This window comes from Bacillus rossius, chromosome 2 (genome assembly GCF_032445375.1).
Source record: "Bacillus rossius redtenbacheri isolate Brsri chromosome 2, Brsri_v3, whole genome shotgun sequence".
Classification (NCBI taxonomy): Eukaryota; Metazoa; Arthropoda; class Insecta; order Phasmatodea; family Bacillidae; genus Bacillus; species Bacillus rossius.
In genome coordinates, this window is record NC_086331.1 from 87,596,698 (window position 1) to 87,620,350 (window position 23,653).

The 23,653-nt window shown below is 35.6% G+C and overlaps 1 protein-coding gene across 6 annotated transcripts in view; it reads right to left on the bottom strand.

Annotated features, from left to right (window-relative positions):
• The window catches only part of LOC134529436 (nuclear receptor corepressor 2), a 407,697-nt gene that overhangs the window by 255,655 nt on the left and 128,389 nt on the right, over positions 1-23,653 (bottom strand). For all 6 annotated transcript variants that reach the window (XM_063363527.1, XM_063363531.1, XM_063363526.1 and 3 more), the window contains one exon: positions 14,090-14,146. In XM_063363527.1, coding sequence (XP_063219597.1) covers positions 14,090-14,146 — 57 coding nt within the window. The remainder of the gene's footprint in view (positions 1-14,089; positions 14,147-23,653) is intronic.

Below are 23,653 nucleotides of genomic sequence, written 5' to 3' on the forward strand. Positions count from 1 at the left end.
GATTTGGATGATTTGAACGATTTTATGCCCCATAATACTAAACATTCTGAGATTGTGGGCACAGGAATAGATACTAAATGTATATTGTTTGTCACAGGTTGTTGGATACATGTAGAAGGTTCGTAGACACTGGAAAAATATTTAGCGTATCCATTGGCTAGTTCAGCGGGATCATTCATAATAGTTCCATTAATTTTTAGAGAATGCTGTTCATAAAAGCCATCTTTCATTAGTTTGACATATTGCCAAAAAATTTTTGGGTTAGTTTTAATATAATTATTGGTATTTTGAGTCCATTGAATTTTGTCTCTTTTTATTAAATATTTTACTAATTTACGATAATAAGAGAAAAGTGAATAGTAATAAGTGTTGTTGTTTCTTTTATAAAGCTTATGGAAATGCTTCTTTGACTTTAATGCTTGAATTAACTCACTGGTAAACCAAATTGGAAATTTAGATGATTTTTTGTATGTCATTGGAATAAAGATATTCATATTTTCAACTACGCAATTGGTTAGTTGGTCAACAAGTTCATTTACATCCATAGAATTATAAAAATCTGACCAGTCATGATTTTTGATGGAATTGAAAAGACCGAGAAAATCACCTTTTTTATAATTTCTAAACGTTGATGTAATGTTAGAACTGTTTTTGAAGGACTCAATCTTGATGTTGATGTTTAATGCAGGATGATAAATATGTTCTTTGATAAGAACTTCCTATAAAAGCCTAGGCATAAAAAATTGTACTGTTCCCTGGTGGGCTCTGATTAGGTGCACCTTTGTGACTTTACCATCAGCTAACAAAGGTAGCATGTAATTGGCTGATAAGTTGTTAGCTGACAATCGGTGACTCTTGATCACTAACAGTCAATCATAAAATTTCCTAGTGAAAACTTTATTGTGCAGCACTTGTTTCTACATGGTTCATTTTTAATCATTTTAAGACTGAGCATGCGCAGTAGCCTTTGAGGGAAGTAGTCATTGATGTTTTATTGTGTTTAATTAGTTTACTTTTTTTACTATTTTAGCAGAAGAGAAATTTTCTTTTATACATAGCCACTTTAACTGATTGTTCATAATAATGTATACAAACATAAAAATAATTGTAAGAGTATTATCATACTGTTTTTTTTTTTTTTTTTTAATATGTGAACAAGTCACGCATTGGGCTTTATTAATCTGTAGAAGACAGTGAAAGGCATGTGATAAATTTGTAACACCATGAACAAAGCAGAGATGAACATAATAGTACACAATAAACTAATAAATGGCAAATGTAAGACTGAAAAAAAAGCACATGCACAGGAAAATAGCATACAAACTTTAAACATTTTTCTGTGCTGTGCACTATGTTCTGTGTGCATCAAACTAGCAAAATTAACTCTAACAATACTTTTATTTGAAAACTGTTGTACCACTGAGTTTCATTTGGAGAATTTCTTATTGAACTCGAAACTGGTCATTCAAAAATTTTTGATATTGATTCTACTAGTGAACATTATACCCCTAACAATCTTAAAACTTGCAAGTGTTGGGTATTTCATTTAATACACCATCTGTGCTTAGGGTTAGGGCTAAATAAAAGAATGATGTGAGGCAGAGAGCTAAAACACAAACAAGATACATAAAAATATTTGTTGAAAGTTTTAGAAATTTTTTAATTTGGCCAATAACACTTTGAGATAAAATTTGATGTCACTAGGTGAAACTCACTTTGTAGGAATCTGTTTTCTTCTCCAGTTTCAGGACTGCATATAATACAATCTGACATAAATCTGTGTGCACGTAGCAGACATGGAAGCTATTCCTTGTTTCAATATTATAGACCAAAGTTCCTAGCAACATAACAAATGTGTTGAAAATTGCGTACAAATTCTTGCTAGACAGACCTGCGGATCATTTAACTTTCAGGTGCCAAAAGGTTTACGTAACTGAAAATATTTTTAATAAGAAATAGTAACATTACAGCTTAAAATAGTTCATAACTGTTTCAACTAGTGATGGGTCAATTCCTGTTTTTTCCTGGTTCTCGGTTCGGTACCGGTTCTTAAAAATCGGTTCTCGGTTCTCGGTTCTGACAAACAATAAAATAAATATTATTCACACATTATTTATGAAGTATTTTAAGTAATAAACTATTTATTTTTTTGGCTACAAATACAAGCACTAAAAAGCCTGTATGCAGACTTACATCTTCAACAATTTACTGTTTATAAAACTGAAAATAATAGGTAATTTTTTTGTATTGTTCTGTCCACAATGTTTTTTATTGTATGCTTACAAAGAAATGCATTGGCATAATGTTTCAGTCTTTAAAGAGGCTATCAAAGCAAATTAAAAGGTTTAGTATAGTTTTCAAGCTACAGTAAACACACCAACCTATTACAAATGTAATATGTATTAATAAAAAAATTAATTCAAAATAATATAGAGAACACTTAAAAAAACTAAAATTTACTATATTAATCTAGTAATTACCTCAAGAAATCTACATACACCCTCCTTTAAAACATAGGAATAAAAAGAAAATATTACAATAATGAAAATAAATACAATAATTGTGAACTTTCAAAGAATTAAAATAATAAATTGTCCATCTAAATTATTGCCTAAATTGAATTCAGTTTGTCTGCACAGTCAACAGTAAATTACTGCCTCACTTCTGATGCCATTTCTTACACAATTTGCTCTATTTGGCCAGAATAATTATACTTTACAAGTGTCAACAAGCATTTTGTTTGACCGGTCAATAGTGAAATACATCTACACATCAATACACCACTTTACAAAAAAAAAACTTAAAAAAAAAAAAATTTGTATTATGTGTCCGCGAGATCTTCATCAACGCTATTAAACACTAAAAACAAAGACATGCCACTTACAAAGCAATCCCGTTTGCCTAAGAGAAAGTTACTAGCCATTCCGCTAGATGGCTGAAGATGCAGTGTACTTAACCTCCAAAGCACTGATCAAAAAGCATAACATTTTAGAATGCCGAAAATTATTACGGTAATTTTTAAATCAATCATTAATTCTATTAAACAAATATTCTGTGGAATTTGCACTTTTTAATTGTTCTTTTTACAGCAGTCACCCATACTTATGTGTCAACGACTCAAATAACTGACTATTTTAAAAACAAATTGAAACAAACATGGCGTCTTCTATTCTCACATCTCTGCTGAGGCACGTTACAGAGTTGCACACATCTATGAACTACATCTATGGCACCTTGAACTGTTATGTTTTGATTGTAAAACGTACTTTGTTTACAAATGTGACGAGAATATTAAATATTTTCACGTGTAATTTATTTTATAGTTAGAGATGTATATTATTCCACAGAAATCCAAAAAAATAATTCATATATGAATTGGACATGAGTTGAGCCATTTCATGCTGCAGTTTAAGTTGTAGTGAAGGACTATTTTTGTATTGGGTTTTGCTATACTGCCGGTACCGGTACTGGCACCGACATTTTAGCTGCGGTTCTCGGTGCCGGTTAAAATGCTGAGAACCGTAGGAACCGAGACCGAGAACCGAGAACCGGTACCGACCCATCCCTAGTTTCAACCTTATTATTTCCTAATTGTGCGAAACAATTGCATGTGAACATGATTGCCAAAGGATATTTCCTAAATATGTTTATATCAGTGCCTGCTTACAAACATCTCGGTGGGTACAATACCTTAATATAAGTATGTAAACTACTGTTTCTGTAGGTTCCTGTCTGTATTACACAAATATTTATTATGTCAAAATATAATACAGTTCACGAAAATATTTGAATTTTTCATTAACATGTATGTAATACTGACTTAAATAGCTGCTCATGCCAAGAGGCAGGCAGGCTCTAAATCTCACCATGCCAGTTGCCACGGCCCATTCTGACAAAGGCCAAGATAGACCTACCCACCAGATCAGGCCTGTTATAACTTGGGATTGGTACTAACTCATACGGGAGAAGGTGCCTGCCGTTCAAAGTGGTGGAGTTGTTACCAGCACTAGTAACAGAGGCAGAATCCAACAGGATCATGGAAAAGGTTCATGGATGCGAATATGTGGCCTCTCCGCCCCAAGGCAACTCAGATCACAGGCTCTTTGGGTTGTCTGAGGAGTCCCAGAGATGGGATGGACTTGGTTAAGTGCCTGGTGATAATCATAGGGCGGGGATTCCTTTGAGTAAGCAACAGGTTAGTCAAATTGTAAAAGAAGGGGGGGGGGGGGGATGTTTGGGTAGCAATGATGATGGGTTGGGTCACCTCAGCTTCTCATTGTACCTCCTCCTAAAACACCTCCAAGCCACATTGATATAGAGTATCCATTGCCCTATGGCTCTAGGGCACTTGTGTGAGTAGTAATCCAGCCCTCACCAGGAGTAGTTGCCATTAAATCCAGCACGTTAAACAACTTACACAGTTGTAGCTGACCTACCTGGCACTCAAGCCCACAGTAAAACACAAAGACTTTACAGCTGACATACTGACAGCCAGTGCAGGTAAAGTATTCAAACACATATAGAGGCAGTGGTAATTTTGTATCTACAAACTTTATTAAGGCCACCTAAATATCCTCTCCAAAATGTTAACACTTTCGACACAAACTGCAGAGTAAGCCTAAGATTAATGCATGTTTTCTAATTACTTAACTAATAGAAGTTTTATGTTACAATTAATGATGATTTGTATATGTGTAACTACTTCAAAAATATTACAAAACAAAACTGATTGAGGCATTGCAATGAATGCCGAGCATTAGCTAGATAATGGAATCTTTTCAATATTAATCATCTATCCATCTCTCTAAACAAATATTTATCTCTTTATATCTACATATATACATATTGTATACCTCACACTATCTCTATCTCTTCTATATATAAATATCTATACATCTATATATCTCTTTATCTAACCCATTTCATTCTCTATACCTCGCTCTATCTCAACTCATCTCTGTCTCTCTCTATCTCACTATATATATATATATCACTCTATCTCTATCTTTTATATTTAAATAAATTGTGTCATGCGAGCACACTTATACAACAAAAAAGACGAAGTGTTGAACAGGAATTAGCCTGTATATGAAGTGGTGATTGAAAAATTATAAAAAATTCCAAATATTTTCAAGGAAAAATAAACGAAATCGCACACAACCGCTGCGTAGGGAGCCGACCGCGCGAGTGAGCCGCGCTGCACTTTATTTTGTGACATTGACTCCCCTCCCCCACCGCAGTGACGCTGCCTAGCTAGCCGAGCGGGGTGTGAGCGGGGCGCGGGAGCAGTGGCAGGCAGTGGTGGGAACGCAAGCGTCAAGAGAGACACGACGACGACGACGGACAATTGCTAGTTACTGAATTACAAAGATAGAAAATTTAAAATATGTTGCTTAAATAATGTGCTGGGGATCTTTAAAGTTTCACAATGTTATTATAAATGAACAGAAACAAGGTGTGATTCCGTCTGAATATAATTACGTCAAATTTATTCAAGGAAAATTTATAACAGATATTAAAAAATATAAACATACAATATCAATTAAGTACTTCAACAGATCTCAGGTATATTCAGAAAGAAAAGAATACGGGTCGACCCTAAATTAAATTATAAACAGGTTCATTTACTAAAAATACCTAAACCAATAAAAAAAATACAAATATATTTAAACTATCCCAGTTGAGGTATATACTTAAAGTCCAGAAATTATGTTTATATGATGAACTTCGTCAGACGGCGTAATTTAGGAAAGTTCAAAAAAAGGTTGAAAGATACAGTAGCACCGGAGGTCGGGGCTTCGTTTCCCGGAGATCACGCGGGAACATGATGCCAGGGCGCCTGTGTGCTGTTGAGGAAGGGAGATGAAAATGCCAATTCGGAGTCCGGTTCTCGGACCCTGTCTGCGAACAGTCCAAATCAAAACTGATCAGAACTTGTACACAGACAGTATACGGGGCAGAAAATGCCCGGAAAAGTTAAGAGGAGGTTGGGGAAAGTCACGGATCGTCACTCACCAGACAGGGAAGTCGGCTTCTATTTACCGATGCGTTGCCAGCCAGGAACTGGATCCCGCGAATACGCGGCTGGGCGCGGACGTTTTCATCATTTCAAAAGAAATAATTTAAAATAAAAATAACTATTACTCTATATACTATGCAGATGGACTAAACTACTTAAAAAAGATTACAGGGATAGCATCCCTTATTTAAGCGACTACATAGTCGGTTGCGGCCGGATGGAATTCTTGCAGTGCGTTGATTCGCAGATAATCACAAACGATCCGTCTGTAGTCCCGACGTGAAGTGAAGTGTCTTGCGAAGAAACGCGTCTCGTAATTAAAAGTAACTGTTCAACCAAAAGTGGAGGGGGGAGGACTGGGACGTCCGGACCGAAAGGTTCCGCAGTTACCCGAGTGGGCGTCATAAAAAAAACTCTGACTGATGTCTCGAAGTTGGTAGCACTGGCCGACCTTAGCGCTACCTGTTGAGGGGTGTCTGAAATAAAAAAGAATTGACTCGCCCAAGGCGTCTGCTTAAACCAGGGGTTAAAGGGCGCAGTCAGGAGCTGCACTCTGGCGGCCAAGATAATAAGTTACTGTTTCTGCCGCTAGATGTCGTGGGGTGGTCCATATTTGCACACACATTTTTTATGCAAGTCGTCCTTGACGCCGGTCGCTGTCTGCTGGGGTTTATGACCCGTCATTGGTCTTAGGCGAATTCTTAGAACCGAGAGGGGAGGGGTGTGAACAAAAAGTGCAACGACGCTGGGAACGCGCGTCAATGACGTGCTTTTCGAGGAGAGATCCTAAGACATATTCGTGACAGTAAAGGCTATGCTCAGCTCGTCTCTGAGAAATGGTAACAACTCGTCCAGAGCTGTTGTATGCAGTTTTAGACATGAAGTGAAGTAACGTTACAGGCCTGGGACGTGCCTGTAAGCGAGGGAAATGTCAAACGGGCTGCCAACAAAGTCTTAAATCTGCAAAGATCCTATAGGTCTCTGGGAAAGGTGCTTCAGACTACTGGCACAAAGTTTAACTAAGGGGAGTACACCAGCCTAACAAAGAGTAAATCACCCAAAGTAACCAAATTATAAAGAAAAATAAAATTTTTCCTAAAATAATTTAAAATTATATAAAATTAGAAAAAAAAAAACGTGTCGAAATACCGAATTTCCGGCACATACTCCCCCACTGAAAGGCGGAGCCAGGGTAAGCAACCAACACAGAGTATGAAATGATTGAAACCTGGCATACTTACCCTGTACCAGAATCGACTTAGATAAACTACTTACAATAAACTCAGAAATAATTGCATGACCGTAGACTGTTATACCTTATAGGTCTATAACAACGTTCATAATTAAATGGGTCCATTTAAAAACTCAGTTTTAATTATTTTTAAATACATCCTTAAATTCATATAGTAAATAAAAAAGATTTAATTCAAAGCTTAATTTTATTGTACCTGTATGCTTAATTGCTATATTAATGAAATGAAATTCATCCCGTTGATCTCAGATATTGGATATCGTGTAGGAACACAAAATGGGCGCTATGAGGGAGGCCGAAAAGCACTGAGGCCGAAACAAGGGATATGCGTCCTTGAGCGCTCAGTGACGAATGGGGATTGTAACCCCTGTAAATGGGTATGGTAGCCCTGTATATGAGCGTGATAGCTCTGAAACGTACAAACTAAATGGGAATGAAAACCCCTGTACAATAGTATTTCCATAAGAAGCCGAAGGCATTGGGACTCAGCCCTGCACAGTCAGGCGATGGAGAAGACGGTCGAATTTGCTGCTTGCCCGAAGGCGAAACAGAACCTCAGTCCCCGATACCTACATTTATTAAATCACTTAGGCTCCATGCTCAGACTGAAGGTTGATCAGACCAACAGACTGGAGCACAGACACCTAAGAGGGAATTTCACCCCTGAGTTAGTTCGGGTTCGAAACCCGAAAGATCAACGAATTTCGGATGAATGATGGATAATGTAAAAAAAATATTTGAACTTTAAAGGTTTTCATGTGCACTCAAATTTAATTAATAAAAAAATGTATACAAAACTGTAACACCTGATATTATTATAGTCCTAAAAAATATAACTAACTTATAATTAATTTTAATTTTTGCCGTCGGATCTTCCATGGCGGGCATGAAAGTTCACACTGCCTGAGAGGGGGTTTGAACATAGGCCATCCAAAGGGTGAGTGGTGGGGATCTAACCCAGTGACACTCAGTGGTCATAGGATGTTTCACCTACAGGACCGGGTCGTGGATCGTTGGCGCAGAGAGCCCTTACTTTAGCGCTGCTCGGTGGCTAGCTTGACCTTGCTCGACTTTTAGGAGCACACAAAAAATAAAACCTTGATGCCACCTTGGTAGTCACAAGTGCAAAACAATGCAAAATCATATCCTCATAATGATGCAAAATAAACTACTAACTTAAGAGAGAGTGCAATAAAAAAAAAGGTTAACTTAAAAAAAATTTGTAAACATAGATGTACGAGCTGCAGTGCTCAGTTTTCTGTACGTAGCTGTACATCACCTGACAATAAAAAAAATACTTAATGTTAAAAAAAATTTAGGAAATAAATGGTTTACGATAAAAATCGTAATTACAAAATTTATCACTCACTTACTTTGATAGTTTAAACTTTATCTCTTAGTTGTTCACCTATACTTCGACGTAAATAAGAAGTACTCCATCTTAACAAAAAAATCATCATCGCAGTGCTAGCATCAAAAAAAAACGTGTGGAAAAAATTCGACCGACACACTGACAAATATAATCTAATAAACCTTTAGTTGAAGGTAGTGAATGCACCTCTCGTTGGGTGATCACGAAAATCATTTAAATAAAAGCTAGGCACATGGATGGATATGGTAACACAATGAAATGATACGCCGAAGTATATTCACGTTGCTTGTGAACGCTGCAATTGGATTAGAGTACTAGTTGTGTATATTACTTAAGAGCATATTCTTATTTTATATTACTTACATAATTAATGGACCCTTTTTTTAGATTTATTTATTTTATATATTATTAAAAAAATTAATCGTTAAGTTTAAGATACTTAGAAAATGTAAACAATGGCAGTTTCTTAACATTGGCTAAAACAAAATAGTTTATATTATCATATTATTTCTATAGTTAGTATTATTGTAAGTTATATATATAATTATTATGTTATATTTTAAGTTCCCCTAGATTAAGAAAATACTTCGCTGCTAGATTTAGAGCAGTATAGATTATTTATAGTGCCTGTCTTGGTGACATAAAAATAATATTATTAGGACATATAAAGCATGGATGGTTTGTTTACAAAATACGTGGCATGTGGGAGGAGCATACAGGAAAAGGGGAAGGGGTTCCGCGCGGTTGGCGGCCCTGTCATGTGAAGAGATAACATGGCGGCGCGCGCAGGCGCCGAGAGAAAAACAAAAACAAACACGACGACGTCCGAAATAACATTATAGTAATTTTTGGGAATTATTAGTAGGCTAAACAAAATACTGGTCGAACACTCAACGTGCTCTGTTTATTATTATTATGACGGCCGAAAGACGTATAAGTTGGTACGTCTGGTTACGTCCCGCAGAGGTGAGAGACCTCTGGGACTTGAGGAGGAGGGGCGGAAGTAGGAGTCTTCGTGCTATCACGCACACGTGGTAAGATTACAGCTGTCAAAAGACGCGGCGGCCCTCGGCCGTCGGGCGAGGTGAAAGGGGGGGTGTCTGTGACCTTGTATGGAGCACGTCTGTTGACGCGCTGCGGTAAGGACAGCTAGGAAATGCTGGGCGACGTCTCGCGTGAAAGTTAGATTAATATTGCTTGTAAGGAATTAAAATTAAAGTTGCTTATGTTCGCGCTAAAAAAATATAAAGATTCTGGCTCAAATATTTATATAAAAAAAACAAAGATCTAAAAATTTAATTTACTTTATGTTATTTTAACTGGGATTGTTTAGAGACGAAATCACACACTAATAAACTAGAAACCCCAGCTCTGCTACCATTTTTGTGCTGGGGATCTTTAAAGTTTCACAATGTTATTAGAAATGAACAGAAACAAGTTGTGATTCCGTCTGAATATAATTACGTCAAATTTATTCAAGGAAAATTTATAACAGATATTAAAAAATATAAACATACAATATCAATTAAGTACTTCAACAGATCTCAGGTATATTCAAAAAGAAAAGAATACGGGTCGACCCTAAATTCAATTATAAAAAGTTTCATTTACTAAAAATACCTAAACCAATAAAAAAAAATACAAATATATTTAAACTATCCCAGTTAAGGTATGTACTTAAAGTCCAGAAATTATGTTTATATGATGAACTTCGTCGGACGGCGTAATTTAGGAAAGTTCAAAAAAAGGTTGAAAGATACAGTAGCACCGGAGGTTGGGGCTTCGTTTCCTGGAGATCACGCGGGAACATGATGCCAGGGCGCCTGTGTGCTGTTGAGGAAGGGAGATGAAAATGCAAATTCGGAGTCCGGTTCTCGGACCCTGTCTGCGAACAGTCCAAATCAAAACTGATCAGAAATTGTACACAGACAGTATACGGGGCAGAAAATGCCCGGAAAAGTTAAGAGGAGGTTGGGGAAAGTCGCGGATCGTCACTCACCAGACAGGGAAGTCGGCTTCTATTTACCGATGCGTTGCCAGCCAGGAACTGGATCCCGCGAATACGCGGCTGGGCGCGGACGTTTTCATCATTTCAAAAGAAATAATTTAAAATAAAATAACTATTACTCTATATACTATGCAGATGGACTAAACTACTTAAAAAAGATTACAGGGATAGCATCCCTTATTTAAGCGACTACATAGTCGGTTGCGGCCGGATGGAATTCTTGCAGTGCGTTGATTCGCAGATAATCACAAACGATCCGTCTGCAGTCGCAACGCAAAGTGAAGTGTCTCGCGAAGAAACGCATCTCGTAATTAAAAGTAACTGTTCATCCAAAAGTGGAGGGGGGAGGACTGGGATGTCCGGACCGAAAGGTTCCGAAGTTACCCGAGTGGGCGTCATAAAAAAACTCTGACTGATGTCTCGAAGTTGGTAGCACTGGCCGACCTTAATGCTACCTGTTGAGGGGTGTCTGAAATAAAAAAGAATCGACTCGCCCAAGGCGTCTGCTTAAACCAGGGGTTAAAGGGCGCAGTCAGGAGCTGTACTCTGGCGGCCAAGATAATAAGGTACTGTTTCTGCCGCTAGATGTCGTGGGGTGGTCCATATTTGCACACACATTTTTTATGCAAGTCGTCCTTGACGCCGGTCGCTGTCTGCTGGGGTTTATGACCCGTCATTGGTCTTAGGCGAATTCTTAGAACCGAGAGGGGAGGGGGGTGAACAAAAAGTGCAACGACGCTGGGAACGCGCGTCAATGACGTGCTTTTCGAGGAGAGATCCTAAGACATATTCGTGACAGTAAAGGCTATGCTCAGCTCGTCTCTGAGAAATGGTAACAACTCGTCCAGAGCTGTTGTATGCAGTTTTAGTCATGAAGTGAAGTAACATTACAGGCCTGGGACATGCCTGTAAGCGAGGGAAATGTCAAACAGGCTGCCAACAAAGTCTTAAATCTGCAAAGATCCTATAGGTCTCTGGGAAAGGTGCTTCAGACTAATGGCACAAAGTTTAACTAAGGGGAGTACACCAGCCTAACAAAGAGTAAATCACCCAAAGTAACCAAATTATAAAGAAAAATAAAATTTCCAAAAATAATTTAAAATTATATAAAATTAGAAAAAAAACGTGTCGAAATACCAAATTTCCGGCACAATAATGTGGTTAATAAATAATGCTGTAAAAAGTAGCCTATGTTCATCAGAGATAGAAAAATTAAAATATGTTGCTTAAATAATGTGGTTAATAAATAACGCAGTAAAATGTAGCCTATGTTCATCAGGGATAATGTCGGCTTCTAATGGAAAAAGAATTTTTCAAATCGGTCTAGTAGTTTCGGAGCCTATTCAATACAAACAAACAAATCTTTTCTCTTTATAATATTAGTATAGATTTTTTTAATTTATTTATTTACACTTTTCGTGCATGTGACCATGACATTTGGTGTGAGGCAAAATATACAAATAAAATTTTGTTTTTAAGTTTGAAATGACAAATGTGATATTTTTTGAATCATTCACGCAATTTTCCATTACTGTTTAAAGAGACAGTAGTGAAAAAAACTTTGAACACTTAGTGCATGTTTAAAACATCACTTATTGTTCATGTTTTGATTATGAAGTACCATTAAAACATCAAAAAAGGGTATTCATATCAAAGAAATGACAACCTCAACAGTGATCGATAGTATTCAAGAAACTCATGAGTCAAATATTCGTAAGGAAATGAATATTTGTTACTTCGAAGTGTTAGTAACTGAAGTCGAATCAAATACAATAGTTTATTATTCGTATTTGTATTCAAAAATTTGAATTTTCCCACAGGCCTATTAAAAAGTGAAAACATGCTACTAAAATTTTACTTATTGATTCACGAGGAGAAACTGCAGCAGCACCTTCTCCAAATCAAACGTTTGTGTACGAAGAATGACCTCGGAAATTTTTATAGTCATGTGTTCAAGAAAATCATCTAACAGCAAGAGAGCAGACCGTGTTGTAACCTCTGGCGTCCAGGTTAACAGTAATCTGACGAATGACCTACTTCAGACTCAGTGGGAATCGTGTGACGTCATGAGCTTGAACAATAACAGCCAGTGAGTTGACCATGGTGCAACATACACGTAAGTCCAAATTCAACGGGAACTCCAATTCAAAATGTGATCTAGAATGCAATAAAACGCCTACACAAGTGGGCATAAGAAATATCTCATTAGCCAAACCAGTGTTTAAAAAAACCAAAGCACTTTTCATTCATCAGTTTGAACAAAATGTTCAAGAACAGGAAATTGTCAATTATATTTCTAATGAATTCAATTCATCCCAAGTCAAAGTGACTAAAATCCAGGCAAAATTTAATTCATACGCCTTATTTCATGTGTCTGTTCGGGAAGAAGACTATCATAGAATCAATAATATAGTATTCTGGCCCAGTGGGTGTTTAATTAGCCCTTCTATGGGAAGCTTCATTCCGAGCAAATTGCCAGCAACCTTTCTACCACAGATGATCCAGCCAACACAAGTAGGGTTAGCCCTAAATCCTTAACTGCCACTGTGACTGCATCTACTTCATCCCAGGTGCTTGGAGGAGCATCATAACTAATTCCTGTGCATCCCATGCCCAATGAGTGGTTAATTGCATATCAAAATGTCAAAGGATTGCAAACAAAATAAAACAATTTTTTTTGAAAATCTTGTAAACTCCCACTATGATATCATCTTCCTCATGGAAACTTGGTTTAATGATCACACAATAAATTCTCATACAGTCCCATCTGGCACTTACGGTGGGGTCGGCCAAAAAAAACCAAGTCTTCTGTGTGCTTCAGGGAAGTGGTTGAAAGAGGTTAATTGATGCTATTTGGAGATAGGGGATAAAATTTTTCAACTAAGCACTTAATTTGTCTTCTAGACCTGCCTAGCAAGGTTTGTGTGTCTTGTGAAGCTTAGAAATTGGGTCACAATTTCCTGACTTAACTTATGCACCCAAAGCCATAAGACTCGGTGATAACATCCAGCAGACACTTTTTTTAAAGGTGATATTTTTTTTATAAATGAAAAGAAACATCCCCGATTAACCTAGTTTTATTTCTATTATGTTGGCTATCAGCCTGCAATGAAACTATTCTCAAAGAATTTAAATGTTATGCTTAAAATCTGAATTAATACTACATTAATGCCACAACCCAAAATGGAAATGCTGCAAGCAGGAATTATGGATGCTATTTTTTTTTTACCATTTCTAAACATGAGCTGTTATGATATTGTTTCCAGAGTACTTCGAATTTGAAAAGTGACAATGTACATATAGTTTAATGTATCTAGGAAATATGCCTAAAATTTAACAACTGAATGATGTAAACCTATATAGAGGTAATTACTGATAATATACATATCATAATCACTAATACATCGTAAAGCATACATAAACAACTATTTAACTTACAAGATCAACTTTGGGCCCCAGTTTGTCCAATAATGCATGGGCATCTTGGGATTTCCTCTGAAACAAAACACAAACCATACCATTTGTTAGCAACAATATTGCCAGCACTAGAAAAAACACCTTCACTAGCAACTTCTTTTACTAGTATGCTAAGACATGTCATGAGAATAGTTTTGAGTGTTGGAAATTTAATTACATTTTTTTGACAACAAACCAGGATTCTCCATATTATTATTTACAACAGATTCGATCGTACATGCAGACTTGCCAACTTTTGAAACCCTCAATTAGTAAAATACATAAAAAATAATATAACACACGTAAACTGCTCGTGGCAATTGAAAAATTAATAAACTTTCATGATATCACATGTTTTCTAGAAATCAAAATTATGTAATCGTTTCAACATACATTAACATTGCAGACCAACAATCATTTTCATTATTTACCATTATGGAAACATTTTTGTTTAGTATCACATCAAAGAAAAAAGTTTGTTCCTTGTGGTACCCTACAAATCAAAAGAGTGTACCTTTGTTACAATATACACTGATATCAGTTAACTTCCAGAAGAATCTCCCTGGAGTACTGGTAATGAAAGCAACCTTGACACTATCATTTTCAAACTTGCATCACAAAATGTTACTACTAGTGGATATAATTTGGATTCAGAGTCATTGCTGCAGTCGGTCGCGACTGAAAATGCCACAGTTTGTAAATTACAAACAATTTTATAGTTGCATCTGTTGCCATTTCTTTCACGATAGCAGTCGACTTTGTTCTTGCGCAACCAAATTTTTTTGCTACTTCAGAATTTGAAAACATTTTTCTGAATAACGGGCCGGCGTGATCCGAAACATTTAAAGGAATATTATGTTCAACCAAAAAGTTTGTAAACATACATTCTGCATGTATTACAGCATTGTATGTGCTGTTATTTTTAGCGAACTAATCACTAACCTTTGAACTGACTGCGACACTTTTAACATTTGCGAGATGTTTTGAACAGTTCACGTGGAGATTGATGTCATATCTTCCGCGGTGCCCAATGTTGATGTCGCATCTACACACTGAAAAAAACGTGAACTGTGTTCCCTTGCTTGATTTAAGAATACACGGAAGATCCCGCGTGTATGTATCACGAAATGCCTGAGAATAATGTGTACCATGTTTCGGGGGCATTTTCTTCTTCACTTGATTCCACTTCCGTTAATTGTGCACATAACATGTTTTTATTAAAAAAAAAACATGCAATAAATTTGTTTCCTAACCAGTAATAAACAAAATCAAAATTGGCTCAACTTTAACTGAAGAATCACAACATACGCCTATGCATGACACCATCTTGCCAAACTAAAAATGCTATTTAAACTGGTTCGTGATTGGTTGTAAGCGCATCAATGTAACTCAGGCGGCCAATAAGGAAAGATATACAATCGAACAACAAATTACGTGGTTCGCTGGCCTTCGACCAATAATATAACTAAATTACCGCACTCGTTTCCACAGCAACAACACATGGCAACAGCTTTCACAAACCATACAATAAAACATTTAAGGCAGACGGAAAATACATGTTTTAATAAACGTCTCGTACTTAAAATTCGTAAAAAAATGCAGACATCCTCGTACAATCGTAAAACGGACGTGATTTTCGTACATTTTACGAAAAAATTGTACAGGTTGGCAAGTCTGTACATGTCAAAGTTCTGACTGGAGAGATTCATTGTCATTACAGAAGGTATTTGACTTGAGAAAACAGCAAGCCAATTCTTCCCATAATAGACAGAATTCTATAAGTCAAGTCTTTCTGAAGTTGAAACCAATACATTTAAAAACCTTAACCAACTTAAAAATTTATATACTGCAATACTGTGTTTGTCATGTAAAGATTCATAGTGGCCCAGTTACAGGTGACTTAACAAATTTACAGTGCCTAATGACTTGCATATGAGCAATGCAGCAGGGGAAAAAAAATTCCGTTTTTAAAGATTAGTTTCTCACCTGAATTTAGGATGAATTTCAGATTGAAGAAAAGAGTTGTGAAGATTTACAACTTTATTTTTCAAAAATACTGTTGCAGAAATAAATTCCATTACATTGTTCCCAAAAATAATTTTTGCTACCCGACTCAAGAAACCTCTGGCCAACAGCATCACACAAACAGATGAAAATCTTTATTCGAATTACCTTTAAAAATGTGCCACAGTTAATTAATAAATGAGTAAAATCAAGGACTTCCAGCAATTTCTGCATGGAAAATTCCATGGTCACCTTAAGCCAAAAAAGCTGATGCGTTTGGTGAAAGATGATTTACAGTTAAAATAAAATTCAGAAAAAGGTTAAAACTGTGGCACGGCTTGGACAAAAAACCTTAAAATCTCAGCACTTCAGCAATTCAATTTAATTTCCGAGCCACTGAGTGACACGCAACCTGCTATAACGACTGTCAACCAAGGACTGATGCAACACCTAAGAAGTACACCACAGAATACATCTTTCTAAGATAGCTAGCTACCACAAGTTAAACCTCTAAACACCAAAAACAGGCACAAACAACCTTTAGGATGCAAATATTAGTTTAAACATAGTAAAATAAGTAACACATTAAGAAAAATAAATTTGCCAATTTATTAAATTTTTTTACAACTGAACTATTAACAGGGTGTCTACCAGATCTAGTAAATTAAATTCCCTGATTTTTCCAGGTTTTCCAGGTCTAAAACTGAATTTTTCCAGGTTTTCTTTAACACAATTATTACGACATTCCAAGAAACTGAAAAAAATTGCATAATATTACATTGACGGGTTTCAAAGTATTTCAACTTACTTAAATTAGTAAAAAAATTACCTTCTTCCAAACGTGGCCAAAGTGACTCAATTGATGGCAAATAAAAGATGCTGCTACAAATATTTCACACACTTCCTTTTGCAAAAAAAAATTAGTAAAAGGAAGCTCCCATCAATTTCGCAGTGACTCAACTTTTGCGTCTATTGCACTTACTTCAGAACGAGCCAAATCCAACATTCGAGCCTTCTTCAACTGCAATGCCTTGATCTCCTCTTCAACTCTTCTTTTTTCTGCCTTTTTCTTGTCTGTAGCTTCCTTTTCTTTTTGTTTTGTTTGCAGGGCTTCCTTACGCCTACAACTAGCATTTCTTACATACTGCTCTACACCTCCAGAACGTTGAACAAAGTCATACATCTGTCTTTGTGCGATCAGTATTTCTTCCTGCAAGTTTTCAGTCAGCTGATTAGAATTCACTGAAAATCCTCTTTCCAATGATGCATTTCCATGGGAAAGTACCAACACCATCCTCACAAACTTTAGAAGGCCTGTTTTGGAAGCTACTGTATATGCCTTAAGAATGAGCATCCACAAGTGATCAAGGCGCCCGTCTTCTCGAGAAAAAGACGAGAACAGTGCTGCAGAATCTTGCAAGGAACATACCAACTGATATGATCACTCAATGTTATCAGCTTCTTGTCCTGATAGCCACCTGTTTTGAAGACAACATTCTAAACTGTACTTCACACGCTGTTTCCTCACACCCGAATTTAAAGCCACAGACGGACATAAGCAGGAAATTCCCTTGGTAAGATTGTACTTCAGGGGACTTTTGTCTTGAAGTTTTTTTACCATAACCTTTAGACAAGTCCTATCATTTTTCTGTAACAGGACAGACTTTTCTGGTACTTTCTCTTTCTTGATGGCATGGCGTACTGCATAACCCAACTTGATATTGTTAGCAGTCAATAGATTTTCCTGGTTATCTACATCCAATGGAGATACATTGCGTTTCTCCCTAAAGCTCTTCAGTACTTCTGGTTTCAAAATTTTCCTGCCAAAGCTAATAAAACCAGTGAATCATAGAGAAAAGGTGCCATGGGTGCTTCACTTTGGAACATTGTGAGAAACAATTCCAGCTCTGATGCCAAAAAAAGGAAGAATGTCAATTTTACTTTTAGAAGATTATCTTCAAGAGCACATTTTACTACACTGAAAGAAAGAGATGAAATAGAAACTTCACTAACCAATTTCTTTAGGTGGGGTAACGTTTTCATGGCACGCTCAGCAACTGCAGTATTCCATATGATTGCACAAAATTTATTGGGAAAAAGCTCTGATCCAGTTATTCTAATGTAATCTGCCCTCCTTGCAGATATGTGCTTAAACAAATAGTAACTGTTCCTCAAAAAACTAAAAACGTCCCATTGTGTAACAGAAATTCCAGTTTTGAAAGCACCATGGACCGTATGAAGCCCACAGCTACCAATTTCTAGCAAAGATGGTGAATCTTCACCAAAAGTGTCGGTGATATGTATTTTCAACGCTAACAAAAATGTCCAGTTTACGTTGAGGGCATCCATAGATACTTAAAATTAAATGCACCTGTCGGTATAATCTGAACGTGGGAAGCACATGCTGCAGCACGTCACGTCAGCAGGATAACAGACCATCTTGAACCAGTTTGTATCACGTGATTTGATACCACTTCCGAATCCGATGGTAAATAAAAGAATTTGGACGTGGGAACTGTTCGTTATTTGCCATTCAAAAATAAAAATGGGAGGGGATACACATGATGCCACGCCAATGCAAGCTGATCAATAAACAAAAAACGTATTGCCAACTACAACCTACCAAACAAAAATTCCCTGATTTTTAAAAAAATTCCCTGATTTTTCCCTGATTATTCCCTGATTACAAAATTCCCTGATATTTCCAGGTTTTCCAGGTTTTCCAGGGTCAGTAGACACCCTGTATTAAGCATACAAATATGCATTAGGAAAATTACTACCATAAATTCAAACACTTTCATTTAATAATTTTACTTTCGAAAAAATAATAATTACCAGTTTAGTCAAATGTATTTCATTAATCTAATAACCTCCCTTTACAAAGAAATGGGACTATCAAAAAATTAGGCACCCATATTAAAACATTTAACTTTTTTTTCAAAGACCATACTTTTGCAATGTTAAATACCCTGCTGTGCAAAGAAACAGAATGCAGTATCCTGCTTTGTTTTTCTACAAGAGAATGCTTGCAGGAATCCAGTATCATGACAGATCAATATGATTGCCCTGTTTTGTAAGCAGGAAACCTAGCCTTTAGTGATATAAGCAAATTGTGCCAATATATATTTCCTCATTCCATATTCATTTTTAGTAGAGTACTTATTCAGTTTATTAATTACTAAATAAATAACTGGAAAAACCACTGAACTTCTAATTCTTCTTTCTCAACAGAACTCCAATTTTGCCTGATAAAGACGTTTAAGAATTTTTACATATACATTGACTATTTTATATTCTGAGATGTGAATTGTCATGTTTTTTTTTTTTCTGTCACTAAGTCTACTGTAAAAGAATCCTCAAGAGTCGGTATTTGTTCTAGCGTTAAATATTCAAAATCCCTAGTTCTGACATTCTCTATTGTAATTTAATTTTTATTAAGCCTCTCCATGCCTGGAATGCTATACATATAGTAACCATCTAGAGACTGGCATGTTTTAACCAAGAACTTTAATTTTGTTGAACTCTTCTTTGCATCAGATAGCACAAGCTGTAACGTGTAGGCAAACCTGAGACAGCTGCCTTCACATTCCTTGCACTGTCAATCACTAAATACAGCCAATGTGTTGCATCACTCAGATTCCATTTCTGTAAGCACTCTTTGAATTTTTCAGAAACTACTAAGCAGTATGATTACTACAAAAATGAAGTGAACCTAGCCAATGAGTTGGAAGATTGAAATATGATCCACGTAGTGGATGGTTAATGACATGTCCATTGGGAACGCTACAGATACCACATTAGAATTAGAAATTGCAGTACTATTTTAGCATTCAAACTAATAAGTTTTCTCATACAGCTCTGGAATCACTTTCCTGCTCAACATTTTGCTCGATGGCAAAAATGTGAAGAAATTGAGCAAACTTCAAAACATTTTAGGCCACTCTCATCAACAATACTGTATGGATGGCAACCACTTGCTAACCATTTGCCCTGTTGTTGAAGCCTTGTGTTTGGGGTGGGAAATACCAAAGTGAAAAGATTTTCCAACTTGGGCTGATTTGCTGGAACATCTGATCCTGACATTTTTAGACTTTCATTTGATTATTTCAAAGCTGCGTATTTTTCTCGTAGGATAATTAACTCATTTTTAGCTTTAGGATGTTGCATAAGGGGCCTGTGTATTCCTGTGGTTAAACCATATTCAATTAATGGGACAGAAGGGCACAATATGCATTGCACATTGTTATCAGGTAATTTACTGAATATTTGTTTTAATTACCTTTGTAAAAACTAATGTTGGACAAAGAAGAAGTCAATTGGTAATGGATATTTAATTTTTAGAATTAACAAATATGTACTAAAAATTTTTCTTCCTGATTCATTCTTGTTTAAACTACTGTTATGATGGGGAAAAAATAGGATTTTGATTAAAAATATACTTTTAAAGTTTCCAATATCATGAGATTGGCAACATTATTTTGGCTGTTCTCATGAAGTACATTTTAAACATAACCTAAAAATATTAAAATATGGCTATGATATGTTCAGCAAAAGTGAAAAATAAATTTAAAATGTGTTTGATTACAATGAATATTTGATCTGTGTTTGCTTTGTTAGTAGAATATATGAAGGAGTGATGAATTTAAGTTTTCCAAATAGGGCATCTGCATTTTTATCTATGTGTGAAATATTAGTTCGTTAAGCAATGTTAATGGGTGACAAAAACTTAAGGGTTATCCGACAAACATGCTGAGTTGTGTTATATACTAATGTTTTTAGAATATCAAAATGTTTTCCCAATGTTTTTTCCCAAGGAGAAAAATTATTTACCCGAAGTTCAGGTATGCCTTTTTCCCCAAATTTTATACTGAGTTTTGAGATACTTTCTTGCTCTGCTCTTTATCATTGACTTGCTATTTGGACTTCCAAATTTGGAGGAAGAATAAGAAGAAGAAGAAGAAGAAGAAGAAGAAGAAGAAGAAAGAGAGCTTGGAATTTGTGTTGTTCCATTACAGATACCATACTGGGCAAAACAATTGCGATTTTAAAAGGCAATATCGGAAAAATGGCAAATAATTGGTGAAGTAGATCTTTTAGGGACAATACAGCCCACATGAAATGTGATTGCAACTTGTTGCACACAGGTATTGGCAACTGTGCTACTCACAATTTGTTGCTTCTATAAAACGATTCTTTACTTGATGATAAAAGCTAACGGCTGTGCTACTCACACTTTGTTGCTTCTAGAAAACAATTCTTTATTCTAATCTAATGTTGTAACAATAGAGGCTAATGCCCTTCTCACTTATTAAATGGTTTAAGTAACAATTTATGTTATTCATTATGTTAAGTAAATTGGTTAGGGTAGTTGATATCATGTAAATAACATCTTTGTATTCCTTTTAAGAAGTATTCCACTGCTTGCCCATATATTTTATAATAATAATTTACATTGTTTATTGTTTTTTAAGGTGTTTTGATGATTTGTTTATTTTATAGTGAATAAGCCCCTTGCCTTATTTTTCTCTATTGGTGTAAATTTAAGTTGTGGAAATTTACGTTTTTAAGCGATTTAGCATATTTTTTTCTATAACATTTTTTTTTTGTTTTTGTTTGGTTCAAAATGAGAGTATTAACCTTTGTACTTTGTTTTCGCCATGATCCTTTGTCTGAAGGTAAGCTGATGAAATCATTTGGCCTGTTGTGTAAGGAGAATGAGAGACAGAAAGTTTGTAGCCATGAGGAAAAACGTTGGAGTGTGTTGGGCGGTCGTAGCTATGCGCCCATATTGGCTGGTAAATTTTTGTGATTGGTTAAAAGTTGTCACCAGACCACGTGACTGTTTCTTGATGCAATCTCTGTCGAAAGCGCATGGAATTAGTAAACTGCTATGGTTTTTTAAGTGCTGTGTCGTGATTGGCTTGAGAGGTAACGCACCTGCAATGTTCTTCGGGCATATTCAGCTACATAGCCTTTCTCCTCAGTCTGTCTGGACGACGTACCGTATAGGTCGCATGTCAGGCAGTGGCTCACAAAATCATGTAATTATGTGAGTTTATAGAGAATTTAGCAGCTGTGGTTCGGACTTTACCCTTATCATCAACCTGTTTTCATCTTACAGAATTTTTTACTATAAGTTTTGACCACTGTTCCCCGGTGTTAGCCCACAGTAATGTTTGAGTGATCGTGCCATTGTACCGAGGACGTAGAACTTCAGGTTTTACCGTTGAGTTCATGTGTAACCACGGGGCTTAACTACAAACTAACTTTAAATATTCATCCTTCTGTACCTGCGAACAGTCGATATGTTTGCTTTTGGAGTCTGTGAAGAGGTTATGTGCGAACATTTGTATAGTCTTCATGTACTGTTTTTTGTGGTCGCAAGATGGCTGTCTCAAGTACTGTTACATTTCTTCTAGTAAAAATAAAAATATGTTAATAGCAATTAATTTAATGTATACAGTAAGGTTAGTCAAGTTCTTACAATTTCAAACATTCAGTTTCAGCAAAATTAACTTTTCTCAAGATTTCAGGATGCTACTAATATTCCATGCCATTAAGTGAAACAGGAACCACCTACACGACAGAGTACAGGTTTAGTTCAAAATGCTTTTATATAATCCACAATGAACAGTTATTTATTAAAGTAATAATTTTGCCTGAAGAACAAGCCGGGTTAAAAACATTCCATGAAGAAACATGACATGACAAACCTATGGGAACATGAAACTTGGCTGAAATGATTACAAAGAAAACTGAAGGGAATGGCAAATGTTTGTCAAGTATTCACAATTTCAAAATAAAGAAGTTAAAATTAAAACTTTCAAGCCCAGCTATCATGTTATTGTTTTGGCCTGACATCCCAGCCATTTTTTGTTATTTTCATTAAAATTTTAAAATTTTATTTTGAGAAAGAATTGAAATATCTTTACAGCTATCAAATCTTTGAGACTATATACTTCATAAAAAAAGGAATTTATCTCGTATTTTGATAGTAGAATATTTTTATTTTATTTTGAAAAAGTGCTTTATTATGTATTTATAGAAAACTCAGACATTATTATATAAGAATAAAATAAATTATTTATATCAATGTATTTACATCTTTTTCTTATAAACATGAATTAGACAGTTATTACATTGTAAAAAATTAAATCTTACATAAATATTTTACATTGGCCATTTTTTTACACTGTAAGAAAATGATATTATCAGATATCAAATGATTTAGAATTGATACTTTCTAAAATAAAAATAAATAATTGCCTAGCGAATTGCAAACACTGTTTAGATCAAGTATAAAAATTTCAAAAAAAAATAATTTTACATGTATCCTAAATTTGTACACTGTAAAAATGTATTTACATAACTATATTATAATCTAGAAACATTTTGTTCTCGATATAAAACCTTATCAGTTACTATTTGTAGGGTAATGAATACTATTTGAGTGTATCAAACTCACACCAAATAAAATTATTTTACATTTAATTTTCTACACTGTAAAAAACACATATTTATATAGTGGAATAAAACTCTCAA